The sequence below is a fragment of the Zerene cesonia genome, chromosome 22 (genome assembly GCF_012273895.1).
Source record: "Zerene cesonia ecotype Mississippi chromosome 22, Zerene_cesonia_1.1, whole genome shotgun sequence".
In the NCBI taxonomy this organism is placed as follows: Eukaryota; Metazoa; Arthropoda; class Insecta; order Lepidoptera; family Pieridae; genus Zerene; species Zerene cesonia.
The window spans coordinates 2,847,886-2,872,182 of record NC_052123.1 but is presented as its reverse complement, the minus strand read 5'-3'; the positions used below and the strand labels follow the sequence as shown (position 1 = coordinate 2,872,182).

General features: G+C 32.9%; 1 protein-coding gene across 2 annotated transcripts in view; it reads left to right on the top strand.

Annotated features, from left to right (window-relative positions):
• The window catches only part of LOC119836090 (irregular chiasm C-roughest protein-like), a 72,218-nt gene that overhangs the window by 5,125 nt on the left and 42,796 nt on the right, over positions 1 to 24,297 (top strand). For both annotated transcript variants that reach the window (XM_038361330.1, XM_038361329.1), the window contains exons 2-3: positions 17,277 to 17,587; positions 23,441 to 23,591. In XM_038361330.1, coding sequence (XP_038217258.1) covers positions 17,351 to 17,587; positions 23,441 to 23,591 — 388 coding nt within the window. In that variant the 5' untranslated portion in view covers positions 17,277 to 17,350. The remainder of the gene's footprint in view (positions 1 to 17,276; positions 17,588 to 23,440; positions 23,592 to 24,297) is intronic.

Sequence of the window (24,297 nt, the reverse complement as noted above, 5' to 3'; positions counted from 1 at the left end):
ACACAACATTTTATGAGAATCGGTCCAGCCGTTTCGGATGATTATGGGAACGAACATTGTGACAAGAATTTTGTAAATAGATGTTATAGCCATGTCACTCAACAAATATGCTGGCTTCAATACAGTCGAGCAGTTTTTGACAAGATCATAAACATACATGCAAAAACACATTAAATGTTCCCTCAATATATATTACTCAAGATCATTTTTTGCGTCATCATTTTTTGCGATCCTCCTGTGAATAAAATCAATGCGTAATAAAGATAGTACATATTTAAACGCAACAGCAACCATCTTGTGACAAAGGATCAATTGTCTTTGATAAGACATTGTTTTTCGAAGAAGTTCAACAAGGATAGCGCATTTGATACGACACGAATCCGTTAGGAGGAAAATATAAACATGAGTATTAAATACGACTTGCATTCGCAGCTGTGTTTTGATGACAATTGAAAATTGATACACGTCAGGTGGTTGATTTACTTCGTTTTATTGTAGTGTAGGAGCTGGTTTTGGATTTCGCTTTGGGTTTTATCGTAGTGAAAAATGAAAGTATGGCATTTGTTATCTGTATTTTTGAATGTTACTTGTATTACTTTTTAATTAAAAAACGGGTCTTCGAAATTGACTGCGAATAGGGATATTAGAAAAAAATAGATAACAAAAACAAGTATGAATCAATAATATGCCAAAATTATATTTTTAACAATTTAAATCTATACGAATATACAGCTATAGAAAGTTAAAATTCAGTTTAAAGCTGAAAAGTTTGTTTGTACGCTTGAACACGCTGAAACTGCTGATTCGATTTGAAAAAACTCTTGCCGTGCTAGATAACCATTTATGAAAGGTTACAAACTGTGGGTCATTGCTAATAAACGAAAATAACAAATGCTATTCATTAACATAAACAAAATTTAATAATAATTATATCTGATTCCTTGCACGAATGTGAGCAATGACATATTGTTGTGTTTCATTATAACCTTATTAAAAGCCTCGAAATTAAAAATAATTTTAATTTTTAGTTTTATAGCATTGAAATGCTTTATAAATGAGAAATTTTGAAAGAATAGAAAAAAATTTTTGCTACGGTTAGGCAAGAAACGCAGGTTCGTATCCTGCCTCGTGATCAAATTTTTTTCTATTCTTTCAAAATTTCTCATTAAAAATAATTATTATCAATACAAAGTTATACATTTTATCACAACAATATACCCTAATATTGCTTAAATGTCTATAAATTCTCAACCATACAAAACTCTAACAATGCAAAAATACATCTGTAATATACATGAATAAAATTCCTCTATTGGGTAAAGTGCATCTATCATTAACTAAGTGATATACCCATACATATTTCTTAAATATCTGAAAAATCCCAACAATATAAACAATGAAAGAATACATAAATAACGTCGCATATATTTGAATAAAATGCCTCAATTGGACGTACAACTGTCATTAACTAACTCAACTATACGCTGAGTTCAAATGAACAAATACGCAGGGAAGCAAATTATTGAAACGCTTGGAAAAATTCTTTGATGCTTATCAAATTTGCTATTTCCTCTAACGACCACAGAACGTTTTATCACGAATAGAATGCCGATTGCCCCTTCCTGTGTCAAGGATTCTAGTGTAAGAGCTTGCGATTAAAATAAATAATCATCAGGATTCTGTGCCCAGAGGGTAAAACGGGACCCTATTATAAGGGCTTTGCTGTGCGCCTGTCTCTTTTTCTGTACATTCGATTATATGTCAAAGGGCTATAGGTATCTCATGAATCATGTTTGTGAGACGGTATAGGTTTTCTGAGATGATTTACAATTGTTGACAATATAACAGCAAATACGAAAAAAAAAAAATTGAGACCAAGTAACTGCTTCACAAACAATATTATTATGACTGACAAGACAACAGATGTCAAGTTCATTAATAAGTGATTTAGATGTGACCACGCTCGCTGTAAAGCGTTCGAAACGTCGGGTTAATAATATAATTAATAAATCGCGTTTAAAATCCGTTAAAAAGTCTTTAACTTCGTTATGATTAAGATGAGTTTATTTTATGTATTTCATACAAGCCTGATTGAAATGAAAACTTTAAATTGTTTCATTTCTAATGTAAGCCTTTACTTGGAAATGTGATACGAAATAGTTCGCATACAATAAATATTAATTTCATGCAACTTAGTGCATTAATCGCCTAGTATAGTAAGTTTGATGCAGCCAGAGAGTTCATTAAAACTATAGCAAGTAACTTAAGTATAAGCAATTTGTATCAATTTTTATTGTGCACTAAATAACAATATATTTGTAACGTTATGTGCTTATTTGTAATTCGATATCTATACTATACTAATATTATAAAGCTGAAGAGTTTGTTTTTTTTGTTTGTCTGAACGCACTTATCTCAGGAACTACTGGTCCGATTTGAGAAATTCTTTCAGTGTTAGATAGCGCATTTATTCAGGAAGACTATATACTATATATATATATATATATATATATATATATATATATATATATATGTATACGAGGGGCGAAGCCCAGGCGGAGTATTAAATTAATAAAATTGAAATTCTTTACGTGCTTATGTTTAACTTATTGATTTTTATTTAAAAATTAGTGATTTTATAGAAATTTCAAACGATTTTTGTGAACATTGGAAAAGCGCTTGACCACAATCTCACCTGCTTGTGATTTTTAGGCGATCATAATGCTGTTCCCTAGGAGTTCACTCTCGTTTGAATTGCGTTTTTAATTGAAAATAATATTTTGAGAGGCATTATTGTTACATTAAATTCCTACCGAAAGCGAGGGCTTAAATTCTAAACATAAAACAAACGCTTCAATAATTAAATATATATCAACTTTTGTTTTCTATCTCTTCGTCCTATTCCGTTCCCTGTGGCGTAATTCGATCAATACGCTGCCGGCTCCTGCACTATTAAGGCATTTCAGACATGGCACGTACCGTGACATAAGACGCTAATGGTTAGGGATGTGCACTAACCCCGTTCAATGGAAGCGTGTTGATTGCAGGATTTATTTGTCTCTCTAATTGCGTATCTAGGATTCTTTTATCGGTGTATTGGTTTGTGTGAGACAACTTAATGTTTTCTTATCAAGTATATAATGAAACACATTTTAAATATCAAAGCGAGTGAATATACATTTTTAAATTAAGCGAACAAATTACAAGCAGTTACATCACAAATAATCAATCATAATCATCGGCGTTTATCGCACTTAATTCTTCGATATTTTGTTGTACTTTATATCCAGTTATAATAAATACTGATTCATAGAAAAATAAGTTACTTGAAAACTTCACTTGCTCTTTGACTACAGCAGGTATTTGACAGACAGCGCACGTACTGTGATTTAAGACTAATAGATAAAAATGCTCGCAGAATGAATGCGAGCAAAGCAATATTCTTCTACTTACAAAATTGTAAAGTTAGAAAATAAATTACATAGAAATATAGAAGTTTAACTTTTTAATTTTATTTTCTTCTATATATGTTCTTTTTTATCTCCTTATTCCAATTGAAACAGCGTACTTAAAATATTTCATGTTCTTAATATTTTTAGTAATAGATAATTAATGACTAATCAGATCTCTAAAATTACCCTGCCTGTATTATAAGTGTGCAAAGTTTTCTTTCTATTTATCTCTTTTTATCATGATAAACAGCATACAATGTCTAGTACGCTACGTTGAATGCACTACCAGCTCCTACACTATAAGGCATTATACACACAGCACGTATTGTCACACACGACCCTAATGGATAAAGATGTGTGCACACTAATCTTGTTTAATGGTACCACGGTGATTGCAGGATTTATTTGTACGCTTAATTACGTAGATGTTGCCTTATTTTTACTTAAGGCGTAAATTGTTGTACGTACTATTTACCTGTATATATATATATATATATATATATATATATATATATATATATATATATATATATATATATATATTTGTTCGTGTTTAGACATTACTAGTTGCTATCGAATCTATTTATTTTATTACTAGCTGCGCCCCGCGGTTTCACCCGCGTAAGTCCGTATGACGAAGGAATATCGGTATAAAAAGTTGCCTATATGTTATTTCAGTTGTCCAGCTGTCTAAGTACCAAATTTCATTGCAATCGGTTCAGTAGCTTTTGCGTGAAAGAGCAATAAACACACCCACATCCATACAAACTTTCGCATTTATAATATTAGTAGGATTATGACCACAGATAAAATTGAATTTTATGATTATTTTATACAAACGATAGATTAAAGATGTGTCTATTCTAAATTTTGACTAGATACAAAATAAAATGTTTCACAGTCATTTTTACTATGACATTTACGGTATTGTCAGTAATTACTAATATTTCTAGCAGTTATAAAATATGTTCAGTTATGTTGTATCCCTTTTTTAGTGGGGACATCTTGCATAGATACCCAACTAATCTGTCCCTGGATGATTGTAAAAACCGATTAAAATAACGCTTAAAATTGCGCGAACTGTAGAAAAATTGCAATTTATCGCATTACTTTTTGTTATACTAAAAGCGAATAAAGCGCATCTTTGTTTGGTTGGGAACTAACTTTTCTCAAACGTCCGTCAGGGGCAGGTTGTGAGTTGTGATCGCGGATGAATTTTAACCAGCTCCCGTGGCCCCTTGACTCAAGCGGCTCGACGGAACACAGTGGGGTTTTGGTCGGTAAGAATCCGACATAATCCACGGCTCCATCCCCGGGGCCGTGGGTTATATATGCAAGATTTCCCCACTATAAAAAAAAAAATAAAAAAAAAGGTTGTGAGTTGACGGAGTCCTTCTTTGCTTCCATGATGTTAGATATACCCGACCTAACCTATCCATAGCTTCGTATGGCCATTTCACATTTAAATTAAAAGCACTTAAACGTTAAATGTTACGGTATGAAAAATTTTTCATTAACAAATCTATTTAATTGTAGGACACTCTAAGATACTCTACGATATACAAGCTTTTTGGCTTCGCTCGTAGAATTGAGAAACTAGGTTATGTAGTCATTAATAATAATTTAAATAATATACACTACGCTATCTTTTAAGTTGGGTCTAACAACAGTTGGGTGCAAATTTCATTAAAATCGGTAGTGTGGTTTAGGAGTACATCGCGGACAAAAAATGTGACACGTAACTTATATATATTAAGATTAATAACTGTGAAATATTTTACAATTTTAAGTCGATTTATTCCTCCATTATGATCACTCGAAGATTGATTTTATATTTCTAAAACCCGCCAAGTGTCATTCATAAGAATGTAATTGTAGAAATATCTGTAACATACAGGTATTTGCGACCACAGCACCAGTAACTGTTTACTGTTTGTGAGCCGCGGACTTCCTGAAGCTCATTGTGGTTGGAACAATGATAATGTTCTTCTAAGTTCACGTACTGATGTTGCGATTTTAATGACAGATAATTTATTGGTCGTTGTTTCTTATTCAGTATATAGCAGGGTTAAAGATGGATTAAGCCTAGGAGAATTGGAATACGGAGGCTATAAAGATTCACCTTCTTGTAAACACTTACACTTAAAAAAATCCTACTAATATTATAAATGCGAAAGTTTGTAAGGATGTGTGTGTGTTTGTTGCTCTTTCACACAAAAACTACTGAACCGATTGCAATGAAATTTGGTACGTAGACAGCTGGACAACTGGAATAACATATAGGCAACTTTTTATCCCGATATTCCCACGGGATACGGACTTACGCGGGTGAAACCGCGGGGCGCAGCTAGAACTCCATATAATTATCGTGCTGCGTTTCATTAGCTCTGAGGAGAGATAAAGGAGTCTTTTGTAATCAATGCTGCAACTGCATTGTAGCATATAGTGAGTTGGTATCTAGTTAGGCTCTATTTTTTTGTCATTTAATCCTAATCTGTTGTCACTTGTGTTTATTTGTTAGGTTTTTGACAAGTTAAATAGCTGTCTCTTCTTTTATACAACGTTTGCGAAACTAGCAGTCAATTGTCGGCCAGTCTGTACAGAGCCTACAGCTTAGCACGAATAGCTGGGGATTCGGAGAGCTCGATTATAGCGATTCCGGGATTTCTGTGATGTGATTGAATCTCTTATATTCACTTGTTGCGTGCCGCTTTATCCATCTTTCGTATTAAATGGTGTTTAATTTGATATATCATTATATTTCGGATATCGTTGGTATTTTTTTTTTCTGTACGTAAGTATTTATAGCCATGCGAAGTAGTTTTGTTCGATTTTTGTCGCTTTTGCGTTATCAGTTCTATGAGATTCTGTATATTCATTGGAAACTGATATATTTTCAAACGACTTTAAGAAGGTGGTTCCCATATTGACCGTATTTTTTTTATGTTTGTTACGTCATAACTCTCTGCTAGGGGTTATTTTGGTTTTGTCCAAACTCAAGCATACTGGAATATATAATAGAATGGTTTATTTTACGCGAAATCATGGTAGAAATTTCGTCAAAACTGGCAATGACTGCTCAGGAAAACGATCTTCTATATAAAACGATGACTTGTACATGCCCATTGGATTGCTTTATCTACCCCTTTCATATACGTAAAATGATGCTTATATAGCACGGCAAGGTGACACGTAACAGAAACTGAATTCAGCGTGAGAATTTTTATCCTGCACTTGTATGTGCGATTGCTTTTTTTACACCAATTATACTCTTGTACGTCTCAGCAATTACAAGTTTGGCTGGCAGTAATTTATAGGTTTACAATCCGCAAATAACCGGAATTATTTCAAGTAGTCCATTTGCTTCGTTTTCTGAATAACTAATTATGATGGAGGGAATTATGTTGAATACAGAAGTTTCGGTCGTTCTGGAAAATTTAAAGTTAATGCATTTGGGTTTAGTTATGTCGTTTGATATAGGTAGAGTAATATAATGTAAACTATTACCATATTTTTTTTGTGGGAAAGTCTAGCATTTCACGAAGGAAAACTACTATAAAAAAAGCGGTAATATTTGTATAAAATAAATACAAAAAGGTAGAATGATGAATCTAATTGAAAAACGAAAAGAATATTTAGAAAATTCAACATATTTTATTGTATTATTAGATAAAAATATAAGAAATATGTTATTTTAATTCGTGTATAATGTAAAATGCCAAATTTGTAGATTTTTAAATTGCATCTTTTCGGTTCGACATTTTTCCTTAGGACTAGCAGTATTGCCGGAATTCGAGAAATATCTATATTTACCCCTATAAGCTCACACCCTCCCACTTCCCAAACTCACGTGTAAATTATTCTTCCATACATTTTTCTTTATTGTACTACCATGTTCAAAGAGCCCGCACGTTAAAAGCCAAGTCACTTGAAGCCAGTAACCTCGTAGTGGTCGTCATTCCTGTCTCCTGTATATGATATTGCGTGCACAGCAAACCAATCACACAACCATTATCATCATTACCAATACTTATTGCGACTTTCTCACAAGTCAACTCGTAGCAAATTTGTTTTAACTGGTTTTAAACCGTTCGCAATCGCTACCGGGTACATTTCAATGGAACTTAAGCATTCATATATAGCTAGCTGCGCCCCGCGGTTTGGCCCGCGTAAGTCCGTATCCCATAGGAATATCGGGATAAAAAGTTGCCTTTATGTTATTCCAGTTGTCCAGCTGTCTACATACCAAAATTCATTACAATCGGTTCAATAGTTTTTGCGTGAAAGAGGAACAAATACACACATATACTTACAAACTTTCGCATTTATAATATCAGTAGGACTAGTAGGATAATAAAATCAAGTAAGTAATAACGACTCAATGAAGAAATGTACGGACATGGATTAAATAATTTAGTAATAATTAATAAAAAAAAGAAAAAATATATATAATAGAATTGCATTTTTTTATTGAAATGATAAACGGAAACCATAAGACTTTGCTGTCCGTTTGTCTGCCTGTCTGTTGATCTATCCATTTCTCATCAGATTGTACGTCATGTTCTGTAATTTTCAGACATGATAAATTTCTACTGCCACTATAGTGACAAAAATGAAAAATCTTAGTGAAGCAACGGTTGGTTGGTCTTAGTGTAGCAAGCAAGAGACACCGGCCCGTTTCAAAAAGTTTTCCTAGAGAAAGGTTTATATATATAATAATATGTATTAAACTACTCTGAATTAACGCGTGCTAAGCCACGGGCAAAAGCTACTTTAATTATAATTTGTAAAAAAAAAGATCCTAAGACCTAAGATGTCTAAGTTTTTATTACCGCATACTATTTAACAATACTATTCCTGTTTCCTTCTTCTAGCCCTTCCCAGTCCATCCCTTCTTTCCAATCATTAATCCTTTCCTTATCCTTTATCCCTTAAAAGCGGGTAGCACATCCTCAGAAGTCTAAGCCTCTGAGAATGTTCATAGGCGGTGGTGATCGTTTACCATCAGGCGAACCACAAGCTCAGTTGCCCGCTATGACATAAAAAAACTTGTCATTTGAATTATTTCAAACCGTGCGAATGTTCGTGGAATGCAAATATGTGACTAGTCAAAACAAGAATTTAAAAATATGCCGACCAAATAAGGATTCTCTATAGTATAAACTGGTACTAAGTACTGTATTGTGGACCCATAAAAACTGGTCACTTCATCCGCTAAAATTTTTGAATTCTTATAGAGCTATCAATTCATACGTTTTCTACTAAATTGGAGGTCCAGACAAATTGGTTGTTTTGTTAAACCAAAAATAGTTGGACTATTATTTCATAGCTGCTCTACGGGGATCGAGTTCATTTTATTTTGTTGTGTAGACGACAGCGACTTGTTGTTAAGGCCTCGCTTTATATATTGGTGCAAGGCGTAGAGGGGTCACGTTAAAGTGGTCAATGTTATGTGGGAACTTTTTCTATCGGGTCAATCAACTGCGGTGCGAGCGAGACGACCTTATCAATTATTATCAGCGACGCATTAATCTGTATACAGCGTGCTCTCAAAAAATAGTTTTGTTATATAATGTTATGAAATTGTTGTTTAGTTTGTTTAAAGTGTTGTAAATTATTGTATAAAAGCACATTAATATTTTTTAATGTAAATAGTATTTGTTTAGAGGTCAATCAAACAAAAAAAAAGAAAAAAGTTTTTATACCATTTACCAGTGACCAGTAAATATAAAATAGTTGCAATGCCATATGAAAGAAATACAAATAAAAATCTTTTCTTGCATGACTTTCATTATTATATATTACTATTATGGGTTTAGCATCATTAGGTATGAGAGATAGAAAAAAATTTGATCACGAGGCGGGATTCGAACCCGCGTTTTTTGCCAAACCGTAGCAACGCCTAGCCTCTCGGCCAACCGGCTAGGCGTATTTTTTCTATCCTTTCAATGCTATAAAACTAAACTTCAAATTTAAGACTGACTTAAGCTGTATAAAACCACGTACGTAACCACGTAATGAATTTCATTTTTTAACTGTACGTTCGAAGTCGTGAAGTTGAAAATTATTGCGTCAGATAAAATAAGATTCTTTATATTATAAATATAAATTAAACTATCGATAAAAAATGTCAACCTCCAATGATCCAATCTCATAATTATCGACGTTTAAATATACTAAATCAATTAAACGCACGTTTAAATCGGATTGATTTTACGATAAGTGCTCTTATTAATATGCAACTAAAACCGGTTTTAAAGCAGTCACGATTCTTGAACATCCTGTATAGTTTGAAACGGTATACATCCGTTCCACCTGCTTTCGGTATATCGTGATTGAAATTGTTTAATTTTGTAATATGTTTATAGAGTTTTTTTTAATAATTGTGTTTGTATAATAAATAAATTGGCCGCAGGTTTGTTCGTGTTTATGAAAGATCTATCTGTGTGTCTTTAAATGACATATATACTAAAATAAACAGAGTATCTTTCAAAAGGCAAGCACTTACAGTGCTATACTATTTTTCCCCCTGTCTCTGCTCACATTCGATCTACATCAATTAACTTAGATAGTGGTAATATAAGTACTATCCGTTAACCTTTGATTTTAAATATATAAACTGATGTGTAACATTTTATGTCCAAATAAATAAATAAAAAAATGAGTAAATTATACTAAATTATACTAAAAAAAATGAAATAAAAAAAAATAGTAAATTATACTAAATATTATAGAATTATAAACGGTGTAGGTACATTAATTTGGCTATGGAATATCTTTCTATTCACAAAATTATCTCAAGGTAAATTAATATTTTTGTTTTTAATTTAAATTTATGTTTTATTGCCAATTATAATAATTTGATTATTGTTATAATATATACATATTTTGCTATTACGTATTTCAATTTGAATAATTTTGATGGATTCCTAGATTTCATGTATTTTTTTATTTTAATTTCATTTATTTTAGAGTTTTCTTTCTTTCGTTTGTAATAATGAAACTGTCTGTTTTGTATGTTGGCCTAAATAAATAAATATGACTTTTACATACTTAACCTGGACAATCCAAGATTCACTGGGTTATTATAATTCACTTCACCACGAAAATTAAACCCGCAAGACAAAGCTGGGATCTTATTTATTGTAAATTTAATGGGACGCGCTTCATATAAATCTCTGGGAGATCACCACCTGCTTTTGTGGTATGCAGTTGTTATTTTCTATGGTTCAACGTGTAAGAATGTGCGGCGAAACGCCTTATTCTCTCTGTAATGCTGATTCGACTTTATTGATCAAATAAACATTATGTTTTTTTGACTATTTAAGTCAGAAAGTACATAAAAAACCGTGTACTCATTTAAAAGGTTTTATGAATAGTCTTCGTTTTGAAATTATCGATTTATAATATCCTTGTAACAAGAAGAATCGAAATATTCAATTTGAATTTATCTATTGGGTTTGGTTAGGCGAAACCAATAATATATGTAATTCTTATGACATGATATGTAATTTTTTTTTGCATAATTTACTGTTTTTCTTTGTTATATTATTATGTGTGTGTTCAAATGTATGGTTCTTTCTTCCTTTATTTAAATGCTGCTTCATAACTTTAAGTATAAATCAATTGCGGCTGAAAAAGAACGGCTGAACGGATTTATATTATTTTTGTCTCGATATGTCCGTGGAGTTCTAGGGAAGGTTTAAAAATGAGAACGATATGGAAAATATGTCGAAACAATATTCTATGGCGTTGCGAAGTTCGCGGGGACAGCTAGTTTTTAATACATGGTAATTAAGGGATTGCGCGACGTTTTCAGAATCGCCTATAATAATAAATAACTTAAAATTATAGAGTCATGTACGCTCTTAACATATAACTTAAACCATAACTCATTCTTGCTCTGCTTCACTTATGAATTATTAACTTTCGAGTTTAGATTTTCATATGAGTGTACACGCTCTTATGGGATCAAATGATAATATCGTACGAGAATTAATATCCGTCCGTATTAAGCTATATTTTATAAACATGATAAAGATAAAAGAATATTGTTATGTTGAATGAGGTTAGGCGTTTTTATCTGATCAATTAATTATCATACTACATAGTGTCACATAGTGATAAGTCGGGGTTCGAGACCGGGCGAGCGTACAGGAAATAAATTGATTTTTCAGTTTATCTGCACATGTGGATAATATCACCACTGCTTAAAACGGTGAAGGAAAACATCGTAAGGAAACCGGTTGGACATGCCGGTGATATTATCCACATGTGCAGATAAACTGAAAAATCAATTTTTCGAGAATCAAAATTTCGACGACATGTGACATCTACCAATCCGTACTTGGTCAGCGGCGTGGTGGATTATACCTTGAACCCTCATAGGAGGCCTGTGTCCCAGTAGTGGGAACATGTATGGGCTGAAGATGATGATGATGATGATAGTGTCACATGTTTTACATGAAGTTTTTGATTTTTTTATATACATTCAATGTTTGTTAAATGAAATAACTACAAAAACGGGGAAAAAGTTTACGGGGAAATCATACACCAGAATCTAATCGACCAAATGATTAAAATTTTCTATCAAACAAAGAATCTCGCCAATCAGTTGAAAACCCACGGAGTTATCAAGTAACAAAACAAATAAAAATATAGTCCAATTGCTTCCTTCGATTTTGGACTCTTGGTTAAAAATACCATACCCATTACAATTAAACTATCCACCTAAATCAAAACACCTAAATTTCAGAATTCCTTTTAAGATTATTTATTGTAACGGCAGTAGGTTTAAGTTTACTGCTAGAATCCTTAAAATTCCATAGGGATGGGTCTACAGATAAAATCGAAATAATAACAAAATAAATAATTCACGTAGAGGCTCTATATAAAGAAAATTAAAAAATAAGTTAATCTCGAAGAGTGCTAAAGAAGATTTATCTGTTGGATTCTAGCCAGATTTTAAATTATTTGAAATCAGCTCGTAATGAAATGTGTTAAAATGCATTTTTGTAAATCAGCATGTAACTGAGTAAATTATTAATTAATGGCATTTATGGGTTAAGCTTTATGAAAGTGTTTTAGTGCTAATTATTTCCCTAGAGGTGTCTGTTTGTTCGTGTTAGTATATGTTTATTCCATTTACTTATTAAGTATCATGTGAAAAATAATACAGTCTACTTAAGATTAATTTTTGATGTTTGGATAAAATTGAGTAGTCGAATCACTACAACTAAGTCGCTTTCTCTGTCTCTATGTATGCTTAAATCTATAAAACTACGCAACGGATTTTGACGGTTTTTAATAGATAGAGTAATCAAGAAGACGGTTTATATGTACAATAACGTCTATTAAACTACTCCGAATTTAACGCATGCGAAGCCGCGGGCAAAAGGTAGTATTGTATAAATCAACCTCTCTGTATATTTTTATATCGTATAAAAAGCAAATAAGAAAATGTCGCTGAGTCTATCTTTAAAGCGTTTTATTTAGTTTTTTAAAAGTCTAGTTTTTATCTGAAATCATATCACACCATCTTATATCTATTACTAGCTGTTACCTCTGGTGATACAGTAACAATTTATTTTCCCAATCCAAAGATATAAAAACACCTATATATATAAATGTCTAAACCCAACTAATGTTAAAAAACATTAAACGTTCGACAGTTTAACGGCTCATTAAATAATTTAAATGTAAATTCATCGAATTAAGTTGTAAAGTTTAAAACTCGGTCGCTGTAAAGTGCTCTACATAAGTAAGAGGCTTCAGTATTTAATGTGACCACATTTGTCGTACTGCTTAGTGCAGGGACGGACTTGGCATTTGTACTTTCATATATTGTACTTTTACTCCTGTGGCGCTGAAACCCCGAGGTTGGCCTCCGAGACGTGAACTCTTTATATATTGTAATGAGTTATAATTATTTTAAATAAAATATAAAAATTCTTGATATTGACACATCAAGGACAGGGAAATGGGACACGAGCGGTACTTCTAAATAAAAGAGATTCATCAAAATCGGTTTACCTATCCAAAATTCTGATACAAAAAAATACAATCAAATTTTAATTTAAATTCAAAATCAGAATAATTTATTGTGATTCACAGATTTATTTTTTATTAACCTTATTTTCTTCTCCTATTTTTGAAGTCAGTTGAAAATTGTCTTATTGTCTTATTATATAAAGTGAAAGAGAAAGGGTGATGCCGTGGCGATCTGCTATTAACAAATTTTTGTATTGTTACCTCTTGTGCATTCCTGTGTTATTCCAAGGAAGCGTTTAATTGGCATTTAAAATATCCTATGACCCAAGTCAGCTCATACCCTGTTTGTATACCAAATTTCCTCAAAATCCGTTCAGTAGTTTCCGCGTGCTTGACGGAAAAACATCAAAACGAACGCACTTTCATATTTAAAATATCAGTGCGATGATATCAACTTACCAATAATCCTATCCTACTATCCTACTAATATTATAAATGCGAAAGTTTGTAAGGATGTGTGTTTGTTTGTCGCACTTTCACGCAAAAACTACTGAACCGATTGCAATTAAATTTGGTACGTAGATAGCTGGACAACTGGAATAACATATAGGCAACTTTTTATCCCGATATTCCTACGGGATACCGACTTACGCGGATGAAAACGCGGGGATGGAAAAGCTAGTAAAAAATAAACGTTAGAAATACTAAGTCCGTCCCTGTACCAACTCCCCGCAGATACTTGAAAAAGTCTTGCAGCCGCATAAAGATCGCTTCCGTGTAGTAACGAATGAATTTCTTTACGATCGTATATTTCCCTCCATATACGTAAGTCTCGAATGATGGTACAATCCTATTAATTTTATAAATGCGAAAGTTTGTAAGGATATGTGTGTTTTTGTTTCTCTTTCACGTAAATACTACTATTGCAAATACTACTGAACCGATTGTAATGAAATTTGGTACGTAGACAGCTGGACAGTAAAAAGTTGCCTATGTGTTATCCCTATCCCAGTTGTCCAGCTGTCTGGACTACGTACCAAATTTCATTGCAATCGGTTCGGCAGTTTTTGTGTGAACGAGTAACAAACATACACATACACATACATCCATTCTCACAATCTCTCGCATTTATAATATTAGTACGAAGTATTATAGAAAAATAAACCAGAAGTTTTTTCTCGTACATACCATAGCTATAATTACATGCTTTCTAGCACTTTTATTCTTTCTAAGTTCATTTTAATTCATTCATCTTACAACCTCAGATTAAAACTTCATAATCCTCTTCAGAAATTTAATTTTCTTGTTAAATATTAAACTATGAATTTCTCTCACAGTGAATATTACACTCAATGCGCTTCAAGTTTGCAAGAATTCTGCTAAATTGGCAGCCTTTATATAATACACACGGAATTCGTGTTTGGAAAGCGTATTATATTGAACTAGCTTCCGTCCGCGGCTTTGCCCGCGTGGATTTGGGACATTTTCAAATGATTTAGTGACTGTGTATTCCTGTTTGAGCATGAGCATTTATTCTAGATAAAAAGTTTCCTATCACACAAAACCAAAGTGTATATGTATTTAGAAATTAAAAACAATTTAACGAATTTTAAACGCGATTTATTCATTATATTATTAACCCGACGTTTCACCGACCCGACCCTTCACAGACAGTAGACAGTCTCCCCGTGACCACGTAAAGTGTTCGAAACGTCGGGTTAATAATATAATGTATAAATCGCGTTTAAAATCCGTTAAAAAGTTTTTATATTCTAAATGTATAATACTCGCGTAAAATCAAACACAAGGAAATATTATGTATGTGTATTTTTACGATCACACACAACTTATCACAGAGAAACCCGAATTGAACTATTCTTTATTGGATAGGGTATACCTAGACATTAGTCCTATGTAAATTTGTAAAGTCAACCCCACGATTTTAGTGTTTTCGCGGGTTAAAATTTAACCTTATTTCACCTAACTTTAACCATATTTCAACCTTATTTCATATAATTTTGAAAAGCTTTATTAGACAATTTATAAAGATATTACACTCTTGGCTTAGTCCAAGGTGTTCTTATTAACTGTGTAGTATCACATACATCGCATTGTATGCCGTGAATTATATCATTTTGGACCAAGCCTGCATAATTAAGATTTTTTGTATTTTATTGTACATTCATCAATCCTTGTTCCTCAACCGTTGAAGCTCTGAGTTGGACGCGAATTAAGGTCTATTTAGTATTTTACATTACATTACTTTTCGAATGCCTAAGGCAGCGATATTTGCTAGTTTCAGACTTTAATCTTGAATTCTTAAAGATTTGTAATTCACTTAAATATAACAAAAATTTTACGACACAGTCAATTTTATTAATAAAATCCGTACCAACGAAAGTACCTGTGTGTGTCTCTTCTTCACGCCTAAACCACAGCGCTGATTTGGATGAAATTTGGCACAATGATAGTTTGAAGCCTCAGCCATGAGATAGGATAGTTAGTACCTCGGAAAGCGCACGGAAACGGGAAAAATGCGAGAAAACCCCGGAACTGTCGTTATCAGAGTTTAAACCTAGTCAAAGATGCTGATGTATATTTGGCGGATGTATGCGTTTAGCGGATGTTATATCTTGTAATATATTATGCCCACAATATGCTGAATAGGTTATGTGCAATATTTAATATCCGATGTTAATAATTACGCAGAAACTTCGATACCAATTTTCTACAATTTTTTATGTTAGAACGGATAACTGAGCTACCAGCTTACCACCAGGTAACTTGATGGTTATACGTTGCTTTTAAAATGTAAGAGACAAGGATTGATGACGGAATAAAGGAATAAAGAGAAGGACTGGGAACAGCGAAGAAAAGGATACGGACCTCCAGCCCCGCCACTTACAGTAAATAAAAGCATTTACATGATACAATTAACACCTATCTTCTGTGTGTGTGCGTGGCCTTTCGTACTGAAGCGTGAACGACTCCTACAATTAATACAAATAAAACGATAATAGATGTTTAACTTGAGTTTATATACATCTAGCTGCGCCCCGCGGTTTCACCCGCGTAAGTTCGTATCCCGTAGGAATATCGGGATGAAAAGTAGCCTTTATGTTATTCCAGTTGTCCAGCTATCTAAGTACCAAATTTCACTGCAATTGATTCAGTAGTTTTTGCGTGTAAGAGCAACAAACACACAAACTTACAAACTTTCACATTTATAATATTAGCAGGATTCAATTGCATTAAAACCCTCCAAAACCAATCTTTAAATCAATAATGAAATCCCTCGATCCTCACTCCAGATTTTACTGAATTTGCCGTATTATGCAATGCAATTATACGCAAACGAATCAAATTTAATCGAACTATTATTCAAGTCCGAATTGGTTATGTGCCCTCAATGAATTGAAACTATTCATAGCTAATACATACTAATGCTGGTTTGTGGTATATGTTTGGTAAAATCTTGCAACATGGGATTACATTTAGAACTTTGTGAATAACTAATTACGAATTCAATTGCGTTGTCGTGTTACATTTTTAATTTAGTCGTTGAAACGAAAATTGCTTGGTTGTAAATACTTCTACTACGGATACAGTACAACAGCTGTCTTTGTAGTTTATTGTTTAAGCATACAATGAATGATGAAATAGTCCCTTTAAGAGTACATTTTTTAATCATTTTGAGTAGGTTGATTTAAATTGTATCATGCACTAGCTGGAATCCGTATATAACACAAAAATAGTTTTCAATTGGAAACAGTGGTTCCTGAGATTTGCACGATCAAACACACGTTTTATATGATTATTTTTCTTTTGTTTCAGATAACAACGCTATTCAAAGACTGGAAAGTTTAAAGTCATCATATGGCTCCACACTTTCAATACATAAAAACAAAATGGAAGATAATATAAAACATAGAGATATGAAGGAACCTGATAGTAATGCTACAAAAGACTCTATATACAATGCGACCAGGACAAAGGTTACGAGTCGAAGTTCGAATACATTGTTCATTTTGTTGAGGACAGTGCAAAGTTCAATGGTAGTGAGCAAGCAATGGATGGTGTGTTTAATATTATTTACGTGTGTGAGTGCGAAGGAGCAGAAATTTGCTCTGGAACCGCAGGATCAGGTATGTCAGGCTTTATGAATACTAGTCTTTTACCCCGGCTGCATATCTTGAATTAATTGTAATACCATTTTTCAGTAAGCTAGAATTTGTACCAAATTTCCTTTATCATCATCAGCCCATATACGTTCCCACTGCTGGGACACAGGTCTCCTATGAGGGTTCAGGCTATAATCCACTACGCTGGCCAATTACACAAACTTCGAGTACCAATGTGGGAATAATACAGAGCTATATAGGTTGCTAGCGCCATCGCTATCCCACTCTGGAATTAAGGCGTCTGCTTTAAGGCGTCACGGTAACCCTCCCTTAAGCTTGTGTCGAATACTAGTAAGAAAGTTAAAATACCGCTACGAAACACTGACGGACCATAATCTTTATACAAAAAATTCGAATAATTATTTTAAAAATCAGTTCCCAATTGCTTAAAATATGGTCCAATATATACAAAAAAATACATAGTAGCAAAATCTTAGAATTTTCCATGTACCTGTTTTTACTGTGTATAAATAAGAAAAAAACACACAAACTAAAATTTTCTTCCTTCGGCTTAAACACTTGTCATGTTAAATTTCATTTCATATTTGACTTTCTAGTGCCATAACTAATCATTATTTTCTCCAAGGACCCACAAACTAAGTATTCTGTACTGGGTCGCAACTCGCCAATCTCTAGACTTTGTAACCTACATAATAAATATAGCAATTCTGTAGATATTTTCTCTAACTCCTTCTATAAGTTTCGGAAAGCATTAATTCCATCTTATCTCTAATTATTATTTTACACTCACATAATATACTTGCTGTTAATCACAAAGTGTTCGATGTTAATATTAATAATCGAATATGAATGAATTCTAACTCATTTGTCATTTATAGATTGTGTTGTGTTTATCTCTAATTGTTGTGCATATAATGTGTATTACTAAACTTTTTTTTTGTATTGAGAGAAAATGTTCATGCAACAACAGCTGATGAACCTAAATAAATAAATAAATAAAATAAAATAAATTAACATAAATGGCATACAGGCGTCCTAATCAGCCATTATTAATAAGTTATAAGTACTATGTAAATACTGAATGAATAAATATAGTAAAAATAATAAAATAGTACTCTTTTGTTGTATTTTACCCTCTTTTTCATATAGTATCTATTCCTTAAATATTTTAATGCCTCTTGGTATATTTTCACTTTGACAAACCATAGCTGGGCCAGTATAAGCGAGCTTAATGGTCTCTATATTTAGACGTCGATGTAATGAAATCAGATTGAAGTAAACGAAATACCGTCCCTCGTCCCTCGTACCGAGTTATTTGATTACACGTAGTCATTTTACCGATAAATTTGCCTCAAATTCCCTCTGAGTACAATTATTTTGAACCGCCATTTGAGGCCACCAATTATTTTATTTGCAGGTAAAATGCTTTTGTTAGAGTTTACGGGATATTTTTTGTTGGTGAAATTGATTCTTTTCATAGATGCTGCTACGTTGCGTTGGGGAATTTACTAAGATTATTTTTTGTGTTTCGTAAATATATTGGGTAGAAACCGTTTTCTTTTTATATTACAGTAGCTGTATGACCGAGCTTTGCTCGGTATTTTTTTTTATTCGCCAATAGATGTCAGGAAGAGTCATAATAAATTGGGACTACTCAAACGCCTCCTATTTGTTAAAAAAGTAAGTTTAAGTCGATAAAACACGAATAAAACACGAATATGACATTTTCTAAAAAGGATTCCTAGCTAGATCGATTTATCGCCCCCGAAACCCCCTATATACTAAATTTCATGAAAATCGTTGGAGCCGATTCCGAGATTCCAATTATATATATATATACAAGAATTGCTCGTTTAAAGATATAAGATTAACGAGATTTAATATCTCACTCGTTTGGATAATTAATAATAATTAATCTAGATACGCACCTATATAAATCGTTTTTTATGTATCAACTAGCTGTCCGCCCCGGTTTCACCCGTGGTACATATACGCCTATGTCACTCAGTGTAATTGCAGCTATCTAATGGTGAAAGTATGTTTGTAATCGATCCAGCCGTTCACACGTGATGGCGTGACCAAGGGAAACAGGAATTCATTTTTATATAGGTATATAGAAGATTAATGAATATATGGAAGATGACAATCCATGGAATGTTGTCGCTTAAGAAACAGATTCTTTGGCATCTTTATTATGTACATGTTACATATTATGTAGTATTCAAATGTAAAATTATTAATAAGTAATAAATCTAACGATATGACAATCCTGCAGTAATAATTAAATCATACAAAAGCGACATCCTTTTATAACAGGTCTCCAGCAAAATGACCAATTAAGAAAGGTCCGTGAAACTCTTACAATCATAATATGAAGAATTTATTTCCACAGTAATAAAATAGCTGGGTGAATTACACGAATAGCTTGTCTTATATAAAAGTTTTTCTGTGTTGAATGAGACCTTTTTAATTATCTATACTAATATTATAAAGCTGTTTCTTTGTTTGAACGCACTAGTCTCAGGAACTACTGGATCGATTTGAAAAGTTCTTTCAGTGTTAGTCAGGCCATTTATTGAGGAAGGCTATAGGCTACGTATGTTCCACGGGCGAAGCCGGGGCGAACCGCTAGTGTTTTATATACCTACATCTACACTTACATAATGTTTATAGGGTGTGTTTCAATGGGTATTTTAATTTTCTATACGAATACTAATTGAAAATATGAACATTTTGATGGATGACTTTATTATCGGCTTTTGCTCCGGAGAAAATGTCTTTGAAATTGAGGTACCTATCTAATCGTACTATTCAAAACTGCTTAGGGGAGAAGCTTTTGTTGTAGACGAAAGAGTAGGCGTACTTTTAAATAAAAAATTTGTTTAAAACCCTTTTAAAATTTATAAATATTTCTATTATTACTCAAATTCTTTTCAAACAGATATTGTTTGTTTGAATTAAACAATATTCTGAATAAAAAATATTTTTATTAGGCCTAACTAATTCCCTTTCTCCAAAGTAATATAAGTTTTAACTACTCTTAGCGTAATAAGATTTCGGTTAATTCTGTTAAAACGGAATAATACAGATAAATGTTGACAAGCTTTTATTAGCATCACCGGTATGTTTGTGTAAACTACTCATTTAGACTCGATTTCGACCCACTTTTAACAGATAGATTACTTCAGAATCAATGAATACAATAATTTCATGTATACACCTTTTTATCCTGATAAGGATTTCTAATATTCGTGACTCTTTCTAAAAGCAATATTTTGAGATAATTTGGCTGATACATAGGTACTTTGATAAAATCACGATAAAAATGCTACAATTTAATATGTTATTTATTCATTCACATGTGTGCGTAATATAAGAAAACAGCGCAATAACAAATGATATATACACAATATTTTCATTTCATTCAGTATATCATCAATATTGATCACTATTTCTAGATAATATCAAACAAATTGATTGCTTCATATCAATATGGATGATATATCATTTGATATAACGATCCAATAGAAAATATTAAGAACAAATCTTGAAATTGTTATATTCTGATGAAACGCGCTTCGAGGTAAGGAATTTTTAATATCCCTTATTTGTGTACCTGTGCACGGGAATCAAGGCAAAATCATGGCAAGTATTATTTCGAAAGTTTGATTTATGGAACGAAATTTCCTAAATTAATATTCGTAGGTCCGAAACTTTGATTTTTGGGCCGTCCCGCGGGACCCGTGATTTATTTATTAGACCTCGGACCTTTAGAATCTAGTTAGCTAATTGCGAATTTGTAGATTTATTCTTGCGAGTGAAAGTTCCTTAGTTTAGTAATCCCGGGATACGTTACTGAGGCGATAACTTTATTATTTTCATTATACTCCTAAATAATACAATTAATTATTCATTTATTACAGCCTGTGTATTCATATCTCATATGATTTTGTAAGTAATTGCGATATTGATAGCTACGACAATAATTTATTAATACAATTCTGCAATGGGACAAACTTTGCTTGTTTTCGTCTTACTATTATTCTAACATATCCTACCTACTACTACTATCACTAGGTATTAGACACTGCTAAATCTACTATATTCCTTGGCTTAACATTAGACGAGAAATAACAGTGGGGAGCCCATGTTAACACCACCGCTGCTAAACTTAGTTCAGCCGCATATGCTGTACGAAAGATTAAGCATCTCACCAATGTAGTAGCTGGTTTATTTGAGCTATTTCCATAGCATCATGTTCTATGGAATTCTGCTATGGGGCAGGGTACATGATATTGAAACTATATATATATTGCAAAAAAGGGCTATACGTTCCATATATAATTTATGTGCTTGGGACTCAATAAGAGATCTCTTTAAGAGTACTGGTATCCTTACTGTGCCGTCACAGTATATATTTAATAACGTTTTACACGTACACAATAACATCGACTTACATACAAAATTAGGTGATAGACACAGTTATGCCACGTGGAACAGAAATAAAATTGCCATGCCTGTTTTCCGGCTTAGTAAAGTAAAAAATTCATTTATGGGGCAAGGTATACGCTTATACATATATTATATTATAGTATTAATTTGTTGAGTAGTGCTAAATTCAAAAACTATATTAAAAATGTATTGTAAATGTATTCAGAGAGTCTACTATAGCATTAATGAATATATGGAAGAAGACAATCCATGGAATGAGAACCACAGGTCAGTTTCATTGGCCTCATTGTTATTATGTACATGTTACATATTATGTAAAATTTATATTACTTTAAAAGGGCAACTACAGAGTTTCTTGCCGGCTCTTCTCTGTAGGAACTGCCTTCCGAACCGGTGTTAATGTTATAACTGTGTAATATTATGACGATTCAAAAGTGCTTCTATAAGAAGTCTAGTTGAATGAATAAATGTTTGAGTTTGAGTTTAACAAAACTGTAATATTTAGGTACGGCAACATAAAGTTTCTATAATCACATTTTTTTTTTCTATTGTTATTTCCTTCTGTTTTTAGGTTATAAATTTTTAAGAATCAATTAACAATACCACACACTATATTCGTCTAAGTAAAAATTATCTACATGTAGGAATTAAAGTTTTTGTAACGGATTATAACGGGGAGTCTCCCCGTGACCAAGCTCGCTGTAAAGTGTTCGAAACGTTGGGTTAATAATATAATGAATAAATCACCTTTAAAATTCGTTAAAAACTTTAATTTCTAAATGTGTAATGCTCAAATCAAACACAAGAAAATACTAAATATCTACATATTATGTTTCCGATACAAGGTCGTACATAACCTCAACTTTATAAAAAACTCAACTTTTATACGACTGGAATAGTACTAAACAGTTTTTTAGTCGTATTAAGTTGCTGGGCCCATCTATGTTTTTCTATTACTCTTATGAATAATAAATGCGAAAGTATATTTGTGTATTTGCTCGTATTTATGCCACGATATAAGGGGCCGATTTTATAATGATATGATTCTTGTGTCTGGAGATAGTTTGCTTTAGATAAGTTACCTTTACTTGCTCTTATAACAAGGGCTACGTTTTACTGTCAAACATCTAATTCCCATCGGAATTTAATTTGATTACGCGAACAGACGGAAGACTAATCCTACTAATATTATAAATGCGAAAGTTTGTAAGGATCTGTGTGTGTTTGTTGCTCTTTTACGCAAAAACTACTAAACCAATTGCAATGAGATTTGGTACGTAGACAGCTGGACAACTGGAATAACATATAGGCTACTTTTTATCCCGATATTTCTACGGGATACGGACTTACGCGGGTGAAACCGCGGGGCGCAGCTAGTCTTGATATATTTGTATCTGTCCACAGAGTGCGGTAGTGGGTTCGCGTGTAATCCTGCCATGCCGTGTCGTGAACAAGGTCGGTCAGTTGCAATGGACCAAAGATGACTTCGGTCTCGGCACGCATAGACACCTCTCTGGCTACGAACGGTACAAAATGATTGGGAGTGACGAAGAAGGTATGTTTTAGCGTGTCTATTGCTTACTATAGTCCTTAATATATTACTAGTATCCCAGTCTAAATAAATACAGTTATTCAAAATTATTCCCAGTCTAAATACATACAGTTATTAAGAGGCAGAGGATGGAGCCCGACCTACGTACACTACATTATTAGCAGTTCGGGACTCGATTTAGGGACTTTTGTGCGCATGTTTTGTTGTTATAATTTCTTTATTATTTACTACTATTAAGCTGTGGCAACCGCGATTATCGGAATTAACTGCGAGAGAAGACGTTTTATGCTACTGTATGCTGTTTAATTATTCTGTGATATTATGAAAGTGAAAGATTGATGGATACTCAATCTTAAAAACGGCAGATTAAAAATTTAAGTTGGCATGGAGGAGTATGTATAAGCACATAGATTAGTTGTATTTTGGTACCCCACGAAGCTATGGTGTCAAGCTAATATTATAAATACGAAAGTGTCGCAAATACTGTTTAATGGATCAAGCTGAAATGCTTAAAAGATATAGATGATTGTCTAGCATAGTACGTAGACTGCTTATTAACTTGCTAAAAACCAGAAATACTGTAGATATAGCTGATATATCTCGTATATATCCTACTAATATTATAAATGGACTATGGACATCTTGGGGGGGCTCGGGCGTCCCCGCAGTCTCCAGTCTAGTCCCCAACAGTGTAGCTTCGTAGTGTGTG